At 58.9% G+C, this 20,466-nt stretch overlaps 2 protein-coding genes across 2 annotated transcripts; one reads left to right on the top strand and one right to left on the bottom strand.

Annotated features, from left to right (window-relative positions):
- Window positions 1–5,834: 5,834 nt before the first annotated feature.
- On the top strand, window positions 5,835–10,572 carry MYL2 (myosin light chain 2). Its single transcript, XM_059827635.1, has 7 exons — window positions 5,835–5,972; window positions 6,949–7,038; window positions 7,729–7,804; window positions 8,692–8,796; window positions 10,005–10,080; window positions 10,163–10,211; window positions 10,340–10,572. Exons 1-7 carry the CDS (start codon window positions 5,859–5,861, stop codon window positions 10,436–10,438), a joined length of 609 nt encoding a protein of 202 aa, XP_059683618.1. The 5' UTR covers window positions 5,835–5,858; the 3' UTR covers window positions 10,439–10,572.
- Window positions 10,573–11,216: 644 nt separating this feature from the next.
- On the bottom strand, window positions 11,217–18,808 carry CCDC63 (coiled-coil domain containing 63). Its single transcript, XM_059827926.1, has 11 exons — window positions 18,573–18,808; window positions 16,996–17,178; window positions 16,660–16,849; window positions 15,423–15,542; window positions 14,756–14,937; window positions 13,970–14,151; window positions 13,272–13,492; window positions 12,721–12,795; window positions 12,130–12,322; window positions 11,574–11,771; window positions 11,217–11,383 (listed from the first exon to the last, which is right to left on the bottom strand). The coding sequence occupies exons 1-11, from the start codon at window positions 18,806–18,808 to the stop codon at window positions 11,217–11,219; spliced, it is 1,947 nt and encodes a 648-aa protein (XP_059683909.1).
- Between the last annotated feature and the right edge of the window lie 1,658 nt (window positions 18,809–20,466).

Below are 20,466 nucleotides of genomic sequence, written 5' to 3'. Positions count from 1 at the left end.
CCCCATTAGGCGGCTGAGGGGCGATGTTGGCAGCCAGAGCCACGCGCCAGCGGTGATGGTGGGCTCGCTCGGCCGCCTTGTCCCGAGGATGGCCAGGGGGATGCCAGGAGCCACACTGAGGGACAGCAGTGGCGTCAGGGCGAGCGGGGACCAGTCAGGCCCTGGGGCTGGCCAGGAGCTTGGGCCCAGCTTCAGCCCTGGGCGCAGAGCAGAAAGACCCTCATGGAGACCCAGACAGCCACTCCCGGAGCTCTGTCCCCAATCCCACGCGGGAAGCAGCATGGCTCCTGCAAGCTGTCACCGAGCGGAGCTGTGGTCCTGGTGTCCGGGGAACCCTGGCAGTGGTCCCGCCGCCTCCGCCGTGCCCCTCACTGCAGGGTCTCTGCCTCCTCCAGCGGGAGAGGCCAGGCCTTGTCCCAGCGATGCCGGGCTCTGCCAGCCCTCCGCCAGCCCTCCGCCAGCCCAGGGCAGCAGGAGGGGCGTGGGGCCCTTCTAGTCTCTTTCCCGAATTCTCACAACCGATGTAAAGTGTTGCTTGAGAGCGTGGAAGCCCGTTGCCGCAGGTGATGTGGCTTCATGGCCAGCTCCCCTCTCCCCGCAGCCTGCCCTCTCCCTCCGGCCCCTTTGTCCCTCTCCCCCTGCTCCTCTCCCCTCACCCCTCTCCCCCTGCCCCTCTTCCCCTGCCCCTCTCCACTCGCCTGTCTCCTCCTGCTCCTCTCCCCTCGTCCCTCTCCCTCGCCCCTGTCCCCTCGCCTCTCTCCCCTCACCCCTCTCCCCCTGCTCCTCTCCCCTGCTCCTCTCCCCCTGCTCCTCTCCCCTTGCCCTTCTTCCCCTGCCCCTATCCCCTCGCCCCTCTCCCCCTGCCCCTATCCCCTCGCCCCTCTCCCCCTGCTCCTCTCCCCTTGCCCCTCTCCCTCGCCCCTCTCTCCCTGCCCCCTCCCCCGTCCCTCTCTCCCCTTGCCCCCTCCCCTCGCCCCTCTCTCCCTGCCCCTCTCCCCTCGCCCCCCTCTCCCCCTGCCCCCTCTCCCCTCGCCCCTCTCCCCTCGCCCCTCTCCCCCTGCCCCCTCTCCCCTCTCCCCTCTCCCCTCGCCCCTCTCCCCCTGCCCCCTCTCCCCTCGCCCCTCTCCCCTCGCCCCTCTCCCCCTGCCCCTCTCTCCCCTCGCCCCTCTCCCCTCGCCCCTCTCCCCCTGCCTCTCTCCCCCTGACACCCTCTCCCCTCGCCCCCCTCTCCCCTCGTCCCCCTCTCTCCCTGCCCCTCTCCCCCGACCCCCTCTCCCCCTGCCCCTCTCTCCCCTCGCCCCTCTCCCTGCCCCTCTCCCTGCCCCTCTCCCCCCGCCCCTCTCCCCCAGCCCCACCGGGGACGGAGCAGCGCCCGCACCGCGCCCGCTCCAAGGGCGCCACCTGGCGGCCGCCGCCGCCGTTGCAGCGCGGGCCGGGCCGGGGGCGCACGGCGGGACACGGGGGACACCGGGGAGGGTCGGGGGGGGGCACGGCCGGACACCGCGGGGGGGACACCCGAGAGGGGCACTGGGGGACACGGCGGGGCATGGGGGCACAGGAGTGCGCAGGGTGAGACACCGGGGCGGGGGGGCACAGCACCCCTCCATCTCCCTCGGTGCCTACTGCGGCTCCTGCAGAGCGTGCACTGAGCTGTGCCCGGCCTCAGCCCTCGGGGCCCCTTGGGTGCCCCAGGATGCGCGGGGAGGGTGCCTGCGCCCCTCCGCCAGCCGCATTTCTGCCAAGGCTACTTATTTCCAGGCACATTCCCCCTACAATTAGCACCATGCTCTTTAATTAATTTTCCTCTTTTATTACTTCACCCAAATTATCTCAACTATGGCGCCATTCGGCGTGCGCACGGCGGATAATGCTGCTATTTATGGCTTTTCCCCCATCAATGCTGTGGCTCGGGAGGCCGGGACGCTGCCTCCTCCTGGGGCTGCATCCTGCGCACAGCGCAGGGCACATCCCTGGGACGGGCTAGCAGCTCGAGGGTGGGGGTATCGGCCATCCTCGTCCCCATCACCTGCCCTGTCCTCAGGCCATCCGGCTCCCGGTTCTGTTTTGCGGGCGGCAGCTCTTCCCCGGCCCCCCTGAGCTGGACAAATCCTCCTGAACGTTAACTGCGGTGATGTGTCCTTCTGAGTGAACCTGGAGCTGAATCAGGCAAAGCTGCTAAATTAAGTCTGTCTGGAATAAGCTGTTAAACATTGAAACCACCTGAACACCAAGGGGAGATGGATAAAACCTCCGAAAGCTCCTGAAGACACTGCCAGGAGAAAGGGGCTGGGGGGGGAGCATGATGAGCAAGGGCGAGCCCAAGGAAAGGGAAGGGTGCCCCCAAACCCCCCTGCAGCGGGAACCCAGGCACAGGGATGTGGCTGAGGGCACAGAGGCCATCCGTGGCAGAAGAGATGGGCTTCAGCCACCAGCCAGCCCCAGGACACGCGGGCCGTCCCCACAGCCCCTCTCGGCGTGAGCACTGGGGACGGGGTGGCCACTGCCACCAGCTTCAAACTGCAAGCTCTGAGCTGCACAGGATCCATCTTTCTACCTTTAATAAGCTTTCTCCCTTTAAAAATAATCATTACCAATAAACAATATACCAGCCCGCGTATATAAGCATCAAATTAAGTAGCTACATGCATTTGTTATACTTGATATAGCTGTGTTAACTGGAAATTCCTAGGTTTGGAATATGTATTGATTTCAGCAAACATATATTATTTTACTGTAAGTACCAACAGCCATTGTAGTTAATATCCAACAGTTTAATTTAAAATGCATTAGTTTAATAAAAATGCATAAAATAGAAGAGAATTGCATTAGCTTCAATAAAAAATTCAATTTCATAAATATTATCCAGTGTTAAAATTCATTGATTTCCCGGGAAAATGTATTGGTCAAAGGTAATTTACATTGGTTTGAATGGGAATGTACTGGCGTGTATACATATGTATTAGTTTAGTCAAATGTATCTGATCGCAGAAAAAAATATCGGTTGGAGCAGAAGATATTCATAAGGAAACCGCAACAGCGTGGAGCGAGCGCCACACGGGCTGTCTCTGGAGCATCCCGGCACTCCGACACGGCCGCCGCGCTCGGCCATCCCTGGGGCCGCAACACCCCCAAATCGGCTCCGTTGATGTCCAGACATGGGGCTACCCTTGGGCGTGATGCTGCCGGGCTCCCCTGGGGCGAAGGCAGCCCGTTATCGGCCGCGGGCAGGACTTGGCTCGGGCGCAGGCACACGTCTCGCTCAGGCAGAGCACGCGCCTTGAAAAGAGCGGGGGTTAATCAAATCCTTTTGACTCCATTTTTTATCGAGCTCAAGAGGGGCTGTCCTATTAATTAGAAAGGCTTTTTCATGTAAAACACAGGCTCTTTTGCAGATAAGAAGGGACGATGCTTGATTTTGCCATGGCACAGATATGTGTGTTATTCCCTGACATCCATTCACAGGCTGCAGCCACTTCCCAACAGCTCTTTTGTTCACTACAGAGCTCTATAGGCATATACGTACATACGCATGGATTTAAAGCACTCATTTTTTTCCTGGATGCCAGGAAGTCCCCTGATACCCACAGCAGGAGAAAGAAAAGATGTGCTTGGAGCTGCCTCCATTGCCAGGCTGGACCAGGGTCCTCACCGGGGGGGCAGGATCCAGCCCCGTGCAGCACAGAGGATTACGTCTGACAGCGAGAAGTGAGCAGCGGAGCAGATGCACCGTCTTACAAATTACGGCAGAAACACAGGCAGCCATCTGCACCCCATCCCCGGCCAGGATTTCTGTGCCGCGCTCGGCGCAGCCACCCCCTGGAAGCCCCCAGCCATCATCTCACCCCCAACCACAACGCGGGCGACACTGGGGAGAGACCGAGGTCTGACCTCTTCCAGGCTGGGCGGGCAGAAACGGTGCTTTCCCCCCACAAAAAAAATATCTGGGAAATCTCCGCGGCTCCAGGGCTGCCTCCCATGCCACCAGCCATGCCCCAGCACGGACGTGGAGCCAGGACGGGCTGCACCCAGGCAGCGCCGGCAGCTCCACGGCCGACCGGTCCCGTTAAACTGCTACACATCGCTTCCCTGATGCTTATGGATTTTTCCTTAATGCCACAAATTAAGGTAATTGGGCTCGGCTGGCGATGAATCCAGCTGAACTTGGCAGGAGGGGGGAGCGTCCACGCCGAGATTGATCCCCCTCATCCCTGGCTGTGCCTGCATGCCCGGAGCTGGTCCTCGCCCCAGCCCAGCCCCTTGGCTCTCTCGCTTGCCCTTTTGCTCAGACAGTCCCCCAAACCCATCCTGAAATCCCTTCCCTTAGCTGCAGCTCCATCCAGACAAAGTGGTCATTCCTGGATCAGGAGTTTTTCTGCTCTCCAGGCACTTTTCCCTACGTATTTCCCTGCTGCCCACTTAAATCCTCCAGTAATGCCATCCTCGCTGGCTCGGCCATGGCAGCCGGGTGTCGAGGTGCGACCGTGCGGCGAGTGCCGGGGATTAAACACGATATTTGTGTCCTCTGGGGGAAGGAGGGCAGCGTCTGGGCAGAGCCCGGAGCTCCGGGGATCCTCTTTCACGCTGCCTTTGTTCCCAGCCCTATCCCAGCCCTCCCTTCTCGCCCACCAGCCTCCTCGGCACACGAGGGGATGACGCCGGGCAGCGGTGCGGGCAGCGAGGCCGGCAGCCCCCCGCACCCCAGCCGCTGGGTTGCAGCCGTGCAGGGCATGGCAGAGCTTCTGGGGGGCCGGCGGCAGCGGCTGACGGGCATCGTTGGGCCCCCGCGCCATTGCCACCCCAGCACACCCACAACCGCCAGGGCAAGGCGAGAGGGAGGGGAGATAAAATTAACAAGCTAAAAATACTGAAGACAAAACAGAACCACCCTGCTCGCCAGCGGTTCTGCTCCGCAAGGGTGCCGAGGACAGATCTCGGACCCCCGCAGAGGTTTTTGCAGGATTGCTGCCCGCCTGCCTGCCGATTCAGTGGCTCCCTCCGGCCAGGCAGCCGTGCCGTGCCGTGCCCGGGTCGGTGAGCCACGGCAGCCGGCAACGTGAGTGCCACCGTTGCTGAGTGCTGCAGGATGTGGCCCTGCACCGGCTGCCAGCGCCCGGGACGGGGAGAGTTAATTGTTTGCGTCTCGCTGGGACCAGGGTGAGCAAGTGTTTGGCTTAAGAGGGTGACAGGTGCCTCGGCGGGGGGTGACACATGAGAGAGGAGCCCTGCGTGCCTGCCCGGCTTTGCGGGAGCTCAGCATCCGCCTCCGGCCTCATCCCAATGCTCTCGGACGGGGTGCCGTGTCTGAGCTGGCGCTGCGGCAGGATGGTCCCCTTTGTCCAGAGACGGGGTGGCCGGCAGCCTCTTCCGCTCTTCGAGCATTGCCAGCGATGGGACCCCATGGCACCCAGGACAGCGGGGCTCCTCCGCCTCCAGCAGCTGAGCAGCACCCGGCTTTGCCATGCCAACGCTGCGATGGGGCACGAAGGCTCCCAGAGATGCCTGGCAGGGCTGTGGTGAAACATCCATGTCCCACGGCTTGGGGGACTGTAGCCGGGGGTCCCCCCGAGCCAAGTCCTCCCCGCGTGTCCCAGCGGAGGGGAAAAGCCCAGCCGCAGCCCGAGTGACAAACGCAGGTGGGATTGTTCCTGTGCAGTCCCCGCTGTGGGTCAGCATCTCCAGTGTGGGAGCTGCGGGGCCGCCTGGCACTTCATTAACCTTGAAACCCTCTCTGGCTCACATGTCACGTCAGCCGGTGACAACAACAAGCTGCTATTCCAGATTAGAGAGAGAGGGACAGAGAAAGTCAGAGACAACAGGGTTGGGGGCGGCTAACTTACCTATTACAGCCAAAAGTGGGCATGGGGCTATTTTTAACCCGGAGTGAGACGTATTTATTGTTTCAGCCCAGGGGAAGTGAGGGACTGCCTCCAAGTCGCCTCTCACAGCAACATCGGCGGCTGTGTGAAGCCATGGTGAGTACTGAGAGCCCGAAGCTCCAGCGGGAAGAGGCAAAATCCGTTAGGTTTTTTTCACCAGGATAGCTTTAGCGGGCAGGGAACGATGGAGGCGACAGGGATGTAGCGGCCAAGGATCCCTCCTGCCCCAGAAAGGGGGTGAGCAAGCAAGCCGTGGAGCATCTGGCTGCATTGAAAGCATCCCATGAGGCACAGAGAGGTGTCTCCCATGCTAGCAGAGCTTTCTAACCGGGGCAGACTGCTTTGGGGTCCAAATGCCATCTTTCTGCTTTCCCTTCCTCCATGCAGCGAAAGGAAGGGCCCCCAGAACCCTCCCGCTCCGCCTCCTCCTGGCAGACCCCCCCCGAGCAGAGGGAAGGGCTGCCGGAGCGCGCGGCTGCACCAAGGGACGATGGGCAGGGTGGGAGGGTGAGCGGCTCTGTCCTCCGCTCCTGTTCAACAGACACATCAAACCATTTCTGGTTGTTTCAAGCCTCAGTACAGGAGGAGGCAGATTTTTTTTAATAAGTGAACATTTTAATAAGTGGTGTGTTTTTAACGAGAGGCATGGAAAGGTAAGGAAGCACCTAACAAGCGCAGCCCTTGCATGCAACCTCAGCAGCACTCCCAAACCCGGGCTTCCACCAGGGAAGATCTCACCCCAGTGCTGATCCTTTTACCTGCCGTAGCCTTTGGCGGGGCAGTGATTTCCCAGCTCATCTTTCCTTGGACCTTTTTGCCTAAATTCATCAGGAAAGCAAAGACGGAGCTGCAATTTAAGCAGGAATCTTAATGTCCTTCAGTATCTTGGAGGGTCGCACGTGCCAGAGCTCCTGAGCAAGGCATGGGGAAACCACCAAGCACCCAAGTGCAGTAGCAGCACCAGCCCAGAGCTACCTTGAAGGACTCTCCACTAAGAATAGGGTAGCTCCATGCTTTTATTCCACACCATAAAAAGCCAGTGAGTTAGTGACACATGCTTGAACCCCTGCAGGCACCCAAGAAAGCCAAGAAGAGGATTGAAGGTGCTAATTCCAATGTCTTCTCCATGTTCGAGCAGGCCCAGATCCAGGAATTCAAAGAGGTAGGTGGGTTTGGTAGAAATGACCGAGGGTCCTTGATGCAATGTGACCTTCAGCTCTTTCCTCAGCGCTTTCAGATCGGTGACAGCTGGTTTGCAACAAGAGGCGATGAGCCCGGTTTTGAGTCGTTTTATTTTAAAAGTGCGAATAACAACTCGGTGACATTGTTAAATACGCCGTCACCTCGAAGCTCCCTAGGAGCCTGCACCCCGCAGAAGAGCCGGCAGCATCCAGGAGAGCAGGAGCACACGGCCCAGCCGGCTCCCACCTGACGTGCCAGGAGCTCTTCACGACTTACCCCCTGCACGGCTGGCACGTGGTCCCGTGTAGATCCCAGTTACAGGGATAACTGGTCCCAGTTGGGGGAGCTGATGGCTCAGGCTGTCCTTCCCAGCCGGTCTCATGCCGGGGTGAGAGGGCTTTAGCCAAGGAGAGGGTCTGTAGGGCGCTAAGGTTTGGGTTGCTGTAAGAAGCCATCACCCCACATCACCCAAGGGTGCAGGGGCCAGGATTGCTGCTGGATTAGGGTGATGGTTGTTGCTCCCTCACTGGGTGAGGACCTCGGAGCCCCATCTTACGCAGGGCTTGAAGCGCTCTGTTCCCATCTAACTCCATGGGAGGAGGAGGGTACTAAAGCCTTTGCAAAGGCGACAGCTCTCCCTGTGCTCCCTGCCCTCCTCCTGTGCTTCCAGGCGTTCACCATCATGGATCAGAACCGGGATGGCTTCATCGACAAGGCGGATCTGAGAGACACGTTTGCGGCGCTCGGTGAGCCCCCTTTTAGGACCCTCCCCAACAACTTCAACGACATTAGACCTATTAAGTGAGAAACCAGCTGTGAGCCCCCATTTAACCAAGCCCCAGCGGTTAACTGGATCTCCTGTTTTGCTGCAAACCTCCTCATCCGATACCATTTCTGTGCGATCCCATGGGGGTGACAGAGCAGCTCCCACAGCAGCGGGTGTTTAACCCCATAGGTACTCGAGAAGAGCCACCTCCTGGATTATACACAGCCGAATGCTCCCTGCTTTCTCGCGTGCTAAGAAGCACCGGGCTGTGCCCAGCCCATGGCATCCCCGGGTGTACGGGCATTAGGGGGATTTACGGGATTTGTGGGAGGCTGTGAAGTTGTGAGCTTGGCTCTCTCATCACGGAGGCCAGCACGAACCGGCGATGGGTCCAGGGAGTCCCAAAGACAACCCAACCTCAGCTAAAAGGATGTAGGCATCCAGTCCTGTTCACTTCTGGCACCAGGAGCCGGGGGAACCACAGTGCTGGGGGTTTTGACCCAAAACATCTCCCGAGGAGGGCTGAAGCAGGCTGATCCATGGGGCAGTGTGGCAAGGGAAGGAAGCAGCACAGCTCAGTCCTTTGCAGCCCTCTCTTCTGTGATCCTGGAGCCTGAGAAACCAGAGCTGGAGATACCCAGACAACCTGTCCTCTGCCAGCACATGATTCTCCCTTCCTCGCTCCTGCTACTGCCATTCCTTGTCGGAGGTGGCTCGCCAGCTTCCCTCGGCTGGGGGAAAAACCTCCAGGGCAAGGCTCCCGTGGGGCGTCCTTTAGCGCCCGGCACATAGAGCAGAGCCTGGAGGTCAGCAGGCATTTGCAGCTTGACACAGACACACGACTCACCCAACGCTGCTCTTCCCTAGGGCGCCTGAATGTGAAAAACGAGGAGATAGATGAGATGATAAAGGAGGCACCCGGCCCAATCAACTTCACCGTGTTCCTCACCATGTTTGGGGAGAAACTCAAGGGTGAGAGGGGACCTGGGGAACGGGGGGCGTGCTCCGCGGGCACCCACACCACCACCGATAACCTGTCCCACTTGGGGAAGCCACCCAGCTCCTGGGGCCTCCGTCACCCCTCCAGGTGAGACCCGTCAGAGGCTCCTTGGAGGCCTCAGATGGGAGCTGCTAACGGAAAGGCAAGTGGCACTGACTGCCATCCCGCAGCGTGCAGACCCCGGGAAGGGGGTCGGAGCAAAGATGCCTCCCACACCACGGCCAAGAGGTGACACCTGGGGACAACCACGGGATACTTGTGAAATAATCTCCCTCACCCATCCCGCCCGCATCCCTCAGTGCCACCTGCTCCCAGTGGCAGCACAGGGACCCCCCCAAAGACAGAGGCTTCAGTGGGACCATCACTGGCAACAGCCACTCTCCCCAAGAGCTCCAGTCCTTGTCCTCCAAATCCTGGACTTGGGCGCTCTCCTGCCTCCCCGTCCCGAGACACTGCAGATAGGACAAACTCAGCATCATGTACCCTGAGCAACATCCCCAGGGAGGTCCCCGCACCCCAAAACTCATGCTGGCTTGCAATACCAACAGTCCCACAGGCAGGGCTGGGGCTGCCCTTCCAGAGACCTGGATCTCATCCTGTGTCTCCCCAACCTGTTGGGGGGTATGAGCAGGTCTCCATGCCTCAGTTTCCCCAGCCATTAAAAAAACCCAACAGACTGTGATACTGCTGTCCTCAGAGAAAAAGGAGACAAGAGATCTTGCAGCGCCTCCGAGCCTGCTGACACCAATGGTGGCACTGACGGCCGCCCTGGCAAGGGCACTGGCTACAGGATGACTTTGACCCAACAGCCCCGTCTGGCTGCACCCTGTATCACTTACGCAACTGGAGGCATGCAGCCTCCCCGCAGATCTCCGGGAGGCTACACAGCCCCGAGGGCCTGTGCCTGGAGTTCTATAAATACACCCGAAAGATTAGATAGACGCCAGATGCCAGGGTGGTGGTGACACAGCCTGCTTTGCGGGCACACCACGACACTACGTCTGCTCCTCTCCATGCCATGACCCGTGCTTGAGGCCCCAGCTGCAGGGTTGGCATCCCTTCAGGGCCCCCCACTTCCCAGCCTGCCCCCCACCTTCCCCCCAAAGGCTGGGGGAAGCAGGAGGCTGCAACTGGCTTTCTCCTCCACCACCTCCAATGGCCGTGGCCATGTCATGTGCAGGTGCCGACCCGGAGGAGACGATCCTGAACGCGTTCAAGGTGTTCGATCCAGAGGGAAAGGGCCTGAAATCTGCCTAGTGAGTGCAGGGGTGCCCTGGGGGGAGGGCAGGCGTCCCCACCGAGGCCTCCCTGGTGCTCACCATGCTCTCTTGTTTGCAGCATCAAAGAAATGCTGATGACGCAGGGCGAGAGGTTTTCCCAGGAAGAGGTACGAGCTCTGTCCCACCCTCTTCCAGCCTCCTGCACCCTCCATCCCGACAGACCCCCAGCCCTCCTCCCAGCCCCAGCCTCAAACCCCTTCTCTGCCGCCTTTTCACCCTGCCTCTTTCCCGGCAGGTCGATCAGATGTTTGCAGCCTTCCCTCCAGACGTATCTGGCAACCTGGATTACAAAAACCTTGTCCACGTCATCACGCATGGCGAAGAGAAGGACTAGCCCAGGCTCAGCGCTGGGGCTGGCACCATGAGATCGCCTCTCTCTAGGTCGTATGGGGTGGTCCCTTTGCCTCTCCCACTGGGGAACACGTGAATGGCGTCCACATTAAACTGCCTTTTGGCAAGAGGAAATCCCGTCGGTGGTGTGAGTTGTGCTTGGGCCCGCGTGGTGCGTCTGCACGGTGCGTCTGTGCCTAGCAGGATCCCCCAGACCCATCCCAGACCCCGCTGCCCCCAGCCTCCCGGCCCTGCTGCGCATCACCCTCGTGTGCCCTCAAATCCCTCCGCCTCGCTGTTTCCCAGCCTGGCCCAGCTCCCAGCCCCAAACAGCCCGTTTCGCGCTGGGCTGTGGCTAGCAGCCACCTGGTCCCACCAGCCCAGGACCAGCACTGTGCTCAGCTTTGGGCAGCAGAGAGCTGTCTGCTCCTCCCAGCTTAGCAGGGAACACCCAGCAAGCACGCTCACCCCCGCTGCGTCCCCCCATGCCCTCCCTGGGCCCCTTGGGCAGGCATGGCGCAGGACCGGGACCGTGGTCCCCACCTCCTCCCTAGCAGCCACGCGATGCCGGGCCACGGGAAGCGCGTTGGGTTGTGCAACGGGGATGGCACCGCGCCGGAGAGCAGCTGTTCCCGCCCCCGGCCGCGGCTGCTGTCGGCAGTGGGCAAAGCCATGCCGAAATATCACCCGGCGAGCTTTTGAAGCCCGCAGAAGGCGTTGGGCTCCTTCCAGAGGAGAAGGGAGATGGGAGGACGTCCGGGGCGCAGAAGCAGAGGGGGAGCTCAAGAGCGAAACTGTTTATTGAATTCATCCCTGACGGCCTCTCGCACCTTAACGCTGCTCCTCCCCTTCTTGCCCACGGTGGCGGCGGTGGCGGCGGCACTCCTCTCCTTCTCGCGGCTCTGGATGATCAGCTGGCGCAGCTGGCCGTGGTCCAGCGGCACCTCCACTGCCCAAGAAAATGGCCACCCCGTCACGCACGCCATGACAGGCCTCATGTACCCAGTGGGCAGGGGCAGGCCCTCTGGGGTTGGCCGGGGAGGACAGGTGACAGCGGGGGATTGGCTGGGCGGCCGGGGGGAATTGTGGATTGGCTGGCTGCCTGGCCGCAGCCCCTCCCTCCCACCTCACGCACTCACAGGCGTCGACGGCGTCGGCGGTGCAGTCCGGAGCGGGGGGCGGCGGACAGAGCTGGGCCCGATCCATCACCCGGAGGAGCCCTCTGCCGCCCAGCAGCGGGTTGGCGACGGACTGGGCCGGATGCGAGCCGTCAGCCGATGTGTAGCGCAGGACGGACTCCATCAGCAGGAGCTCGTTGGTCTTCTTCTCCAGGAGACCTGGGCGGGAGGGAGCACTGTCCCGCAGGGTCCCAGCACCGGGCCCCTGCCCAAACCCACCCCCGGCTCTTTGCTAAGCAAGGGATCCATTGATTTCCCCGAGGCAGGGCCGTCGGGCAGCCCGTATCCCCAGGGGAGAGCCCCCCAAGGCTGGGGCCCACACCCAGCGCCAAGACGAGGGCTTGGGGGTCCACTGCTCCTGAATTGGCTGGGAATTTAGTACCCCAAATTCACATTAGGGACACCCATGCATGATGGGGCGGGGGGGAAACCCAGCTCAATTAAAACAGTGCAAGCAGGTGGTGGACATACAAGGTCCGGGCCATGTGGTGGGGAAAGATGGGCAGCCCTGACCTACCAAAAGCCTGCATCAGGTTCAGATCCGTGATCTGCCCATTCACTCCGAGCTGCTTCACTATCTTCGTAGCGTCGCAGTTGATTTCTTTGAGCAGGGTCTCCATGCCAGATTCGAGCTGGCCCAGGACTTTGCTGCTCTCTTTGCATCTGTCTTCATACCGGTTGGCTTCCTCGGTGGTTTCCGTTAGTTTTTCCTGTCAGCAAAGGTTTTGCTAGGTGTCACACCAGTCCCCTGCTCTCCCCCCCACCCCAGTGCTGACTAGTTCCAGTCTGGACAATGGAGACATCCCAGGAGAGGCTGTGGGATGCTCCCATCCCTGCAGGGGAAAGGTTCTGTGAAGGGGATCCCAAGATCCCCATGCCACAGACGAGGCCCCAGGCGCTGGAGAACCCGGGCTGGCAGGAGCTCTGCTGTCTCCCACTCACCGTGCACTGGGAGACAGGGCTGCCAAAGCCGATGCAGCGCCCTTTTCCTCCCACGCCTCTCCAGGCATTGGCCAGAGCAGCGTTGACAGGACCAGACTCCCTAGGACACGTGCCAGGACGGTCAGGGATCTGCTGCCCTTGCAGAGGGAAATCCGGGTTGCCATACCTCCAGCTCCCGCAGGACACGAAGGCTGCTGCTCTCTGCATACTCCCGGTCCGTCACGAGGGCCGTAATTTCGTTCTGTGTAACCACAAGCACATGGAGGGGGTACTGGCTGAACGCCCACCGGAGGTGCCTAACAGAGGCTGGGGACCATCCCTCCACCCTGGGAGCAGGGACACCCCACTTGACCCCCCCGGGGACCACTGTCACCAGCCCAGGAGGGCAGGTGGTGACCCCACGACAGGCAGCACCTCTCCCTGCAGCCGGCCCCACTCACGGCCGAGGCAGTTCTTGGCCCTCCTGGACACTGCAATATTTTTGCTGGGTACACGGTGGCAGCATTGAGACACTTTTAGCTCTGAGAACGCAGCGTTCTGTCTATGGGAGTTCTATTTTTGGCCACCCCTTTGCACTCCCCTAATCCCACCCGTGTGGCAGGCTGTGAGCCGGGCTCTGGTGTGAGCGGTGATGCTGGACACATGGGAGAGGAAAAACCCACCCCAGCCCAAAAGCATCAGCTGAGAAAGGGGAGACGTGAAGAGCCTGGAACAGACCTGGAGGTCCTTGATCCTCCCCTGCATCTTCTCCATCTCATTGTTCAGCTCGGTGATGTAGCTGAAGCAGGCAAAGTTCTTCTGCTCCTTTTCGATGAAGCTGTTCACCAGCCGGTCGATGTCCCCGTCCTCCGCCAGCTCCAGCAGGCATTTGTAAGCCACCTCCCGGCTCTCAGCGCTCTCCCCTTGGCTCCGCTTGGCCCGCTGGGCTGCCTTCAAGGCTGAGGGCGAGACGGAGAGCCTGGGCTGTGCATGTCCCTGCAGGCTGCCCTTTGCAGAGCCTTCCCCTGCGGGTGCTGTGGGGTTTCGCAGGGTGCTTGGGGCAGGGGGGGCAGAAGGTGTCTTTATTTCACTCAGAAATTAAGCAAGGAGCTCACAGTCCACATGGGAATGGGGCAAACACAGTGGGAGCCCTCCCCAGGAGGATAAAAGGAGCCGTGGTTGCACATGGAGGCAGCTGCCTGCCTCCCCATCCCTCCCTCTCCCCCAAGGGCACCCCAAGACACGTGGTTTTGGGTGCCCTCACTTGGTTATCACTGTTCATCCTTTCCTTCTGTAGAACAAAGGGTGGGTGGAGGAGCCTGCAGGCGGGGGAGAGGTCCTGCCTTTGGGGTGCAGTGCTATAAGCAGCCCCTTTGCCAACCCTGCAGACTCCTGGTTTGCGGTCCCAGTTGCACATGGTTTCTCTCATCTGATACCTTTTTTCTTTCTGGCCTGTTCCTCCAGTTCAGAGCGATCTGTAAATTTGGTGAGCGTGAAGGTTTTCAGTTTGTTCTCCTGGTCAAGGACACGGTCCCGCTCCTGCAGCTCAACATTGTACTGGACAGTGTCTTTGCTGTGCCTTTCGTTCATGGCCGAGATCCTTGCCAGAGCCTCCATCCTGCACACAGAGAGCAGCAGGTTACACCATGCGTAGGTATAAAGAGTTGTATTCCTGGCCATTCCCTGTGCCTGACCTAGCAAAGCCCCCGTGATGCTGTGCACGTCGCCCGGCTTTCCCCCAGATGCAGCTGCGTTAGCCCAAGGCCAGCAGCAAGCTTAACGTAGCTCTTGGTGGGGTTTTGTACTCGGACGCAGCACCCAGCTGTGGCAGCCAGGCTCACTTCGACGGGAGCTGGCTGGCCTCTGCTCCAGGTCTGCTGCATCACCCCGTGCGGGCTCAGGTGGGACTCAGAGGAAAGAGACTGCTCCATGGGGCAATCCACCCCATCCCAAGAAACGTCTGGGATAGGTGGAGTAAATCACCCTGGAGGTACCAGTCTCCCTGCACTGACCAGGCACCTAACCCTTAGCGCCCAGCTCTAGACAAGAGCGGTGAATCCTCTCTGAATCACAGAATCGCTACGGTTGGAAAAGACCTGTAACATCATCAAGTCCAAGTTGTGATCATCAAGTTGCAGTCGGTCTCTCTTTACATCGATACTCATCACTGGCATTGCCCCTCGGTGCCGAGTTTGCCACAGAGGGTTCGCAAGGCCACGTACCGCTGCTCGTAGGCTTGTCCGGATTGCTCAACAGCAGCGTTCATCCTTCTCCTCTGCTGGTCCAGCTTCTTATGAAACTTCAAGTAGCAGTTGTCCAAAATGGCTTTCTGGATTCGCAGGTTTTCAATCTCTTCGCGGAGTTTCTTATTTCTGGTCAGGATGGTATTGAAATCAACGGTGACCTGGGGAAAGGGAAGCAAAGGGTTTGAAGCTGGTGCGGGACTGGGGGGCTCAGGTCTTTGCTGAAAGACCTTGACCAGGGCTGGGACAAACACGGCCCAAGAGATTTTAAGTTGGCCCTGCACTACGCTTCTCCCCAAGACAGGGAATGCAACGGTAGGCCAGGCGGATCGCGGCAGAGCCCGGGAGCTGGCGTTGTCCAAGGCAAGGTGGCTTCAGGCAGCTCCGTTTTATCACTAAACAGGTGCAGACCTTCGGGCTTCTTGCCATGGCACAAGTGCTGCATTTGGGTCACCAAGCTTGAAGGAGCCTTTGAGATATTCTGGGAGCAATCAGGGCAGGGGAACAAGCCAGGTCCTTTATGCAGCTTGTGTCAACCAAATGCATTTGCACCGCTACCCTTTGTCCTGACCAAAAAGCACTTTGCACGCAGGCCCCAGCGTGGCCCCGCACAGGGTCTCCAAAGGTCTGCGAAATGTTCTCTTACGTTGTTTAGACGCATCTCCAGTGTCTCAATCTGCTTTTGCAGCCGTTTGCTATCGTTCGCTTGCTTCACCTTCACTGCTCTCTTGTTTTGCTTCACAATCTTTTTTTCCAGCTCCAGTATCTGCACACACAGAGGAAAAAAAAAAGTATAATCTCCACCCCTTCGTTCTGGACTCTTGTCAGGACACTTAGCCAAAGAAAATACCCTCTGTTGACCTGAACTACAGCAGCCATGTCATTAATGAGCTCACAGTTATAGAAGCAGCTTTAATCCCAAAGGATCCCATCCTGCACACGCAGAAACATAAACTGTAACTAGGAATGGGTTTATTTTCGTGTCACAAAGGAAACACAGCTGCCTTTGGAGGGAAACTCAGCAGGTGTTGAACACGGCGCAGCAGCACGCTGTGTAGAGTGGAAGAGGCAAAGAGGATGGTTTTTTGGTGTGGTATTAGGCTGGCCAGCCAGGGATCTGTGCGGTCTTCCCTGGGAATGAGTGGAGGAAAACTTTTGCCAGAAGCGGGGAGCTGCCGGAGGAAATAATCCACGAGAAGAATGAAATAGTTGGAGAACAATGAAGCGGGGGGCAGGTGGGAGAGGTATGACTCAGCCAAGAGATCCCTGCTTGAAAGCTAACCCTGTTGTGGAAAGCTCTGCAGCACCTCTAGCAACTGTAAACTACCCGAGCACGTTCCCTGACTTCTGTCCTGGGCGGCTTGTTCAGAGCAGAAAGCTGCAGGGACCTGTCACCTCTGTAGCACTGGGTTTCCCTTGGCCCCCCACCCCACCGTTGACTGAATCCAACCAGCCTGTCCTCAGGAGGAGGGATGGGACATCCCTCAGATGTTGCTGCTCCTCTATTTGCCATGTCTCGGGCAGCACAACTAAATGTTCCATTTTTGCCTCTTTTTCAGGAGAAAAAAAAACAGTCAGGGGAAAAGCAGAGGGATGTTGCATGACCCCAGGCAGGTGTGTGCCATCAAAGAGGAGCTGCAGAGACTGATGGGACAATAAGGTTGAGAGTCAGACCTTACTCTTCTAGCCAGTGCTGTGGACTTGAATAGGAGCCTGGCTCTATCCATTCGTCATTGTCACATGTCTTTTGCCAGGAGGCAGCATTATATTCCAAGGCCTGAATTAAATGCATGTTACGTGGAGGAATTTCAGCCATAGGGCTCGCTCTTTGGCTCTGCTCTGCTCTACCACGCTCAGCCAGGGAACAGTTCAGATGCTCTTACCTGCTTGTCCAAATCAGCTAACAGGGCTTTTCTGTCTCTAATCAGAGAATCGTACTGATATTTGGTCTGCAAAAGGCATTGGAGCTCCATACAATTTCTGTCATCCAGCTTCTCATTTCTCAGGGACGTGACCTGGCTCAGCGTTAACGACACCCCTTTGTGTTCTTGAGTCAGCGACTCTATTTCTTTTCTGTAGAAATGGAACAACAAATGACATTTAGCACATCCCACCTGCAATGCTGGGTCAGGTCCTTACCCCTCCCCATCTCAGTGCCAGGGTCCCCAGATCTCGGCGTGGAGGAAGTTTCCAACGCAGCCGCGCGAAGCTGCACTCACTCCTGAGCCTGCATTTGCTGCTTCACGTTGGCACCATAAGATTTCCTCTTCTCCGCTGCTATCCAAAACTGTTTCTGCAGTCTCCTGATCTCGGCCTCAGCCAGCTTTTCTTTCTCCTTCGCAGGGAAGTCCGAAAGCTTCTGCCTCAAAGAGGGCCCTCCCCGCTGCCACAGAGAGAGAGAGCTTGGTCACTCGAGCAAACACGACCAGCAGTGGTGGCCAGCGGAGCCCGAGACGTGGGAGCGGGTTAATGGCATCACCACCTCCAGCTGTTTGTCACCACCTTCAGCTCTTCGCTGCCGCCCGAGATATTCATTACCACCCGAAACTCTGAGCCACGCAAACCAACTCCGTGAGCGCTTCTGGTGCGCCTCAGAGCAAAGTCCACTGGGCGCTTTGCTCTTGGGTAACCCACCCCCATGTTAACACCACTCCTCAGGGCAAGGAGGTGTTGACAGCAACCAAAATCGGTGCCTGTTGACCACGGCGGCTGAGCCACAGCCAACACCTCGATTCCAGGGCAGGGTGCAGACCTCCAGCAGTGGGGAGGGCAGGTGACAGCAGGTTGTCACCTCTTTTAACACCTGGCACGACTGCGAGGACCACGTGAGTCAGAACCAAACCCACCCGTGCTGGGGACATGAATGAACCCAGCTGACTTTGCCCAGGAGCGGAGCGGGAATGCTCACGTCCCTGGCTGTGGGAAGGTGTCTTCTAGCTGAGAAACCGCCTAACAGGTAAGCACTGAAGCGGCGGCAGTTAGATCCACCACTACCTGTGTCCTCAGCTGACCCATATTCCCCAACCCTGCCTCCCCCAACACCCAAATCTCAGGCAACGGCCTCATCCCTGGCACGGGAGGCCGGGCAGAATCAGCCCCACCACAACCCAACGCCTTGCTGGGCAAAAGAACGTCTGTCTCCCCCCCGCCGGTCCGGCTCACCGCGCTGCAGCATTTATTTCTACAGGTGAGATCCCCACGGCAGACCCTCCGTAGCGCCTGTGGAGAAGCTCAGCTTTGGATTGTGCTTCAGTTTTTACCTTCGAGCCCCTCATTTCTTCCAGCTAACTCCACCGTTTGCTCTGCGGATGCCTCGGGAAGGGGACAAGCCTCCGTGGGGCCAGGCCTGCTTTCCAAGGGGGAAAATGAAACCCGGGTAAGGGGGTGGTTGTGTTCCCCTGCCCATCCCTCAGCACCCGCTCGCGTGTTTGGCACATGAGGAAACCATCACAGATGGCTGCGCGATGAATAAAAGGAGAGCATTTGTAGTGATGTCATCGCGAAACACGCTCCTCTTATCGAGTTTATAAGTAGGGGAAGAACAGATGGTTTGAGCTGTTCCACCCTGTTCGGTACCTGGGTTTCCATAGAAATCCCAGCGAGGCCAGGCCCCCCGTGCCGGCAGGCAGAGCCCCCGGGGAGCGCGAGCAGGGGACATCGCCTGGATTCAGCCTCCACCCCGCAGCAGCCAGGGAGGGCACTGGGGCTGACCCCGCAGCCCTCACCCCCAAAGCTGGTCCCCCCCAGCCCCGCTGCAGCCCCTCGGGCTCCCCTGTTTCCCCCCGATGCTGCTTACCCCGCCACAGGGTGCTGCGGTTCCTCTCCAGCCAGGGGATGGAACCACAGCAGCAGTCGAATATCCCCAAGGAACAGCCCCTGTTTCCAGTGGGAAGCACAGGAGAGGTGAGAGCCCAGCAGGGAGCCAGCCCCGGTCCCGTCCTGCACCCTGCACTGCTCCAGGTTCTGTGGTACGGGCACTGGCCTGGTTGCCACGACAGCATCATCACACCGGAGTGTGGACAGGTTCTCCATGGGAACCGTCACCAAGGAGGATGGAGTGAGGGGGTGGCCGCCCCACCCGCCCCATGGGGAGTGCTGGGAGCCCACACTACTTGGACCAAAGGGGTTTCCATGCCCCAAAACCAGCCCTGAAGCATGTGCTCCGATGTCTCCCTGGCTGCGTGTCCACAGCAAGCAGAAACCCTCCTTTTACTGGTTCTTCCTTCCCTTTGTAGTGTTCGAATCGTCCCATAACCTGGGACTTTGAAGCCTTTCGCTCCGACCCAGGGCTTCGCCGTCCCCAGCAGCGCTTCGGGGCCACAGAGCTGCCATTCCCTCCCCTTCCACGCCGGCCCCGCAGCCAGCTCCCCGGGCTTCCTACCCGCTTTCTATCTGTTTTGCTCGCGGAGAGGCAGCAATCACCACATCACTGCTATTGCCCTCAGCATGCAGACACCCTCGAGGTGCCCGCCATCGGGAGAGTGGCAATGGTTGGCACTGCCATCCCGGGGAAGGTCCCTGGGCGCAGAGCCTGTTATATAGGCAGCCGATATAGGGGACAAATTGAGGATTCACGCCTGCTTCTCTCCTTTCCATGCAGGGAAGCCCACAGGAGCCGTGGGCTGAGGCACAAGAGCCATGATAATCCCTTCCCCATAAGCTGGAGCGCGTGGCCGGCTCCTTCCCAGGGACTCGGCACACCCTGGGATCCCTGGAGGGCAGAAGCACGAGGCAGCGCTGGAGGCTGCAGCAGGGCTGTGTTTTGTAGCCCTGGTGTTGCTTACTCAGCTCTGGGATGAGGGGGAATAGAAAGCGCTGAAGGTGAGCAAAGGGCATCCGCGTCCCAGTTTGCAGGGCTGCGGCGAGTTCAAGGCGATGAGCAAAATCCCCAACCAGCGCATCGCTCCTGAGGCTGCACCTCCCCGTTATCCTGGAGACTTTGATGAGCTAACAAGCCAGTCACCAAGTTCCAAGCTAATTCACAGCCAGATAGGCTCTGAGGATGCATTTAATTGGAAATTATTTTCACGGCAGAAAGCAGAATGTGGCCCTAGATAAGAAAAATTGCAACCAAGGGCAGAGCGATGCTGGGAAGGCACTGGAGCCTGAGGGTCCCGCCAGGGCCGAGGGAAGATCCCAGAGCTTTTCATGCTGATCCTGCATGATCAACAGCTCCGTGGGATAATAACGACAACCGCTCTGGGGATGAGGTTGTCACTCTGACTCGGTGGCCCTGGCTGTGTCATACTGCAGATCCCTTCTCTCCGGTTTGCTTCTCTTCACCCTCGGCAGAAATAGGGCCAAACCCCCAGTTGAGAATAAAGGTAGAGCTGCAGGGGTGGACATTATTTTTCCAGAAATAATGCCGCTGCGTGGCTCAAAAGCCTGGTTTCCCTTGGCTTGGACTAGTCCAGCCTCAAAATACAGCCCATATTATCTGTCCGTTTTGTTTTCCTTCTCCATGGACCAATTCTCAATTGTTTAGCAATGAACAAGTCAGTAAATTAAATGGTTGAGGAGGGATCTGATTTGGTAGGGTCTGTGTCTGTCACACTCATTGCAGAAGCATTTATTTTACTAAAGGGGACTCTCTTCACCCAAACAATGCTCAACTGTCAGACTTGCTGTGAGTGAGGGTGACTTCATTGTCTGGATGGACCTTTAAGCTGTGGCTGAGCAGAATGGTAATC

This window comes from Gavia stellata, chromosome 21, assembly GCF_030936135.1.
Source record: "Gavia stellata isolate bGavSte3 chromosome 21, bGavSte3.hap2, whole genome shotgun sequence".
In the NCBI taxonomy this organism is placed as follows: Eukaryota; Metazoa; Chordata; class Aves; order Gaviiformes; family Gaviidae; genus Gavia; species Gavia stellata.
The sequence above is the reverse complement of the archived record's forward strand: the minus strand, read 5'-3'. Positions and strand labels throughout refer to the sequence as shown.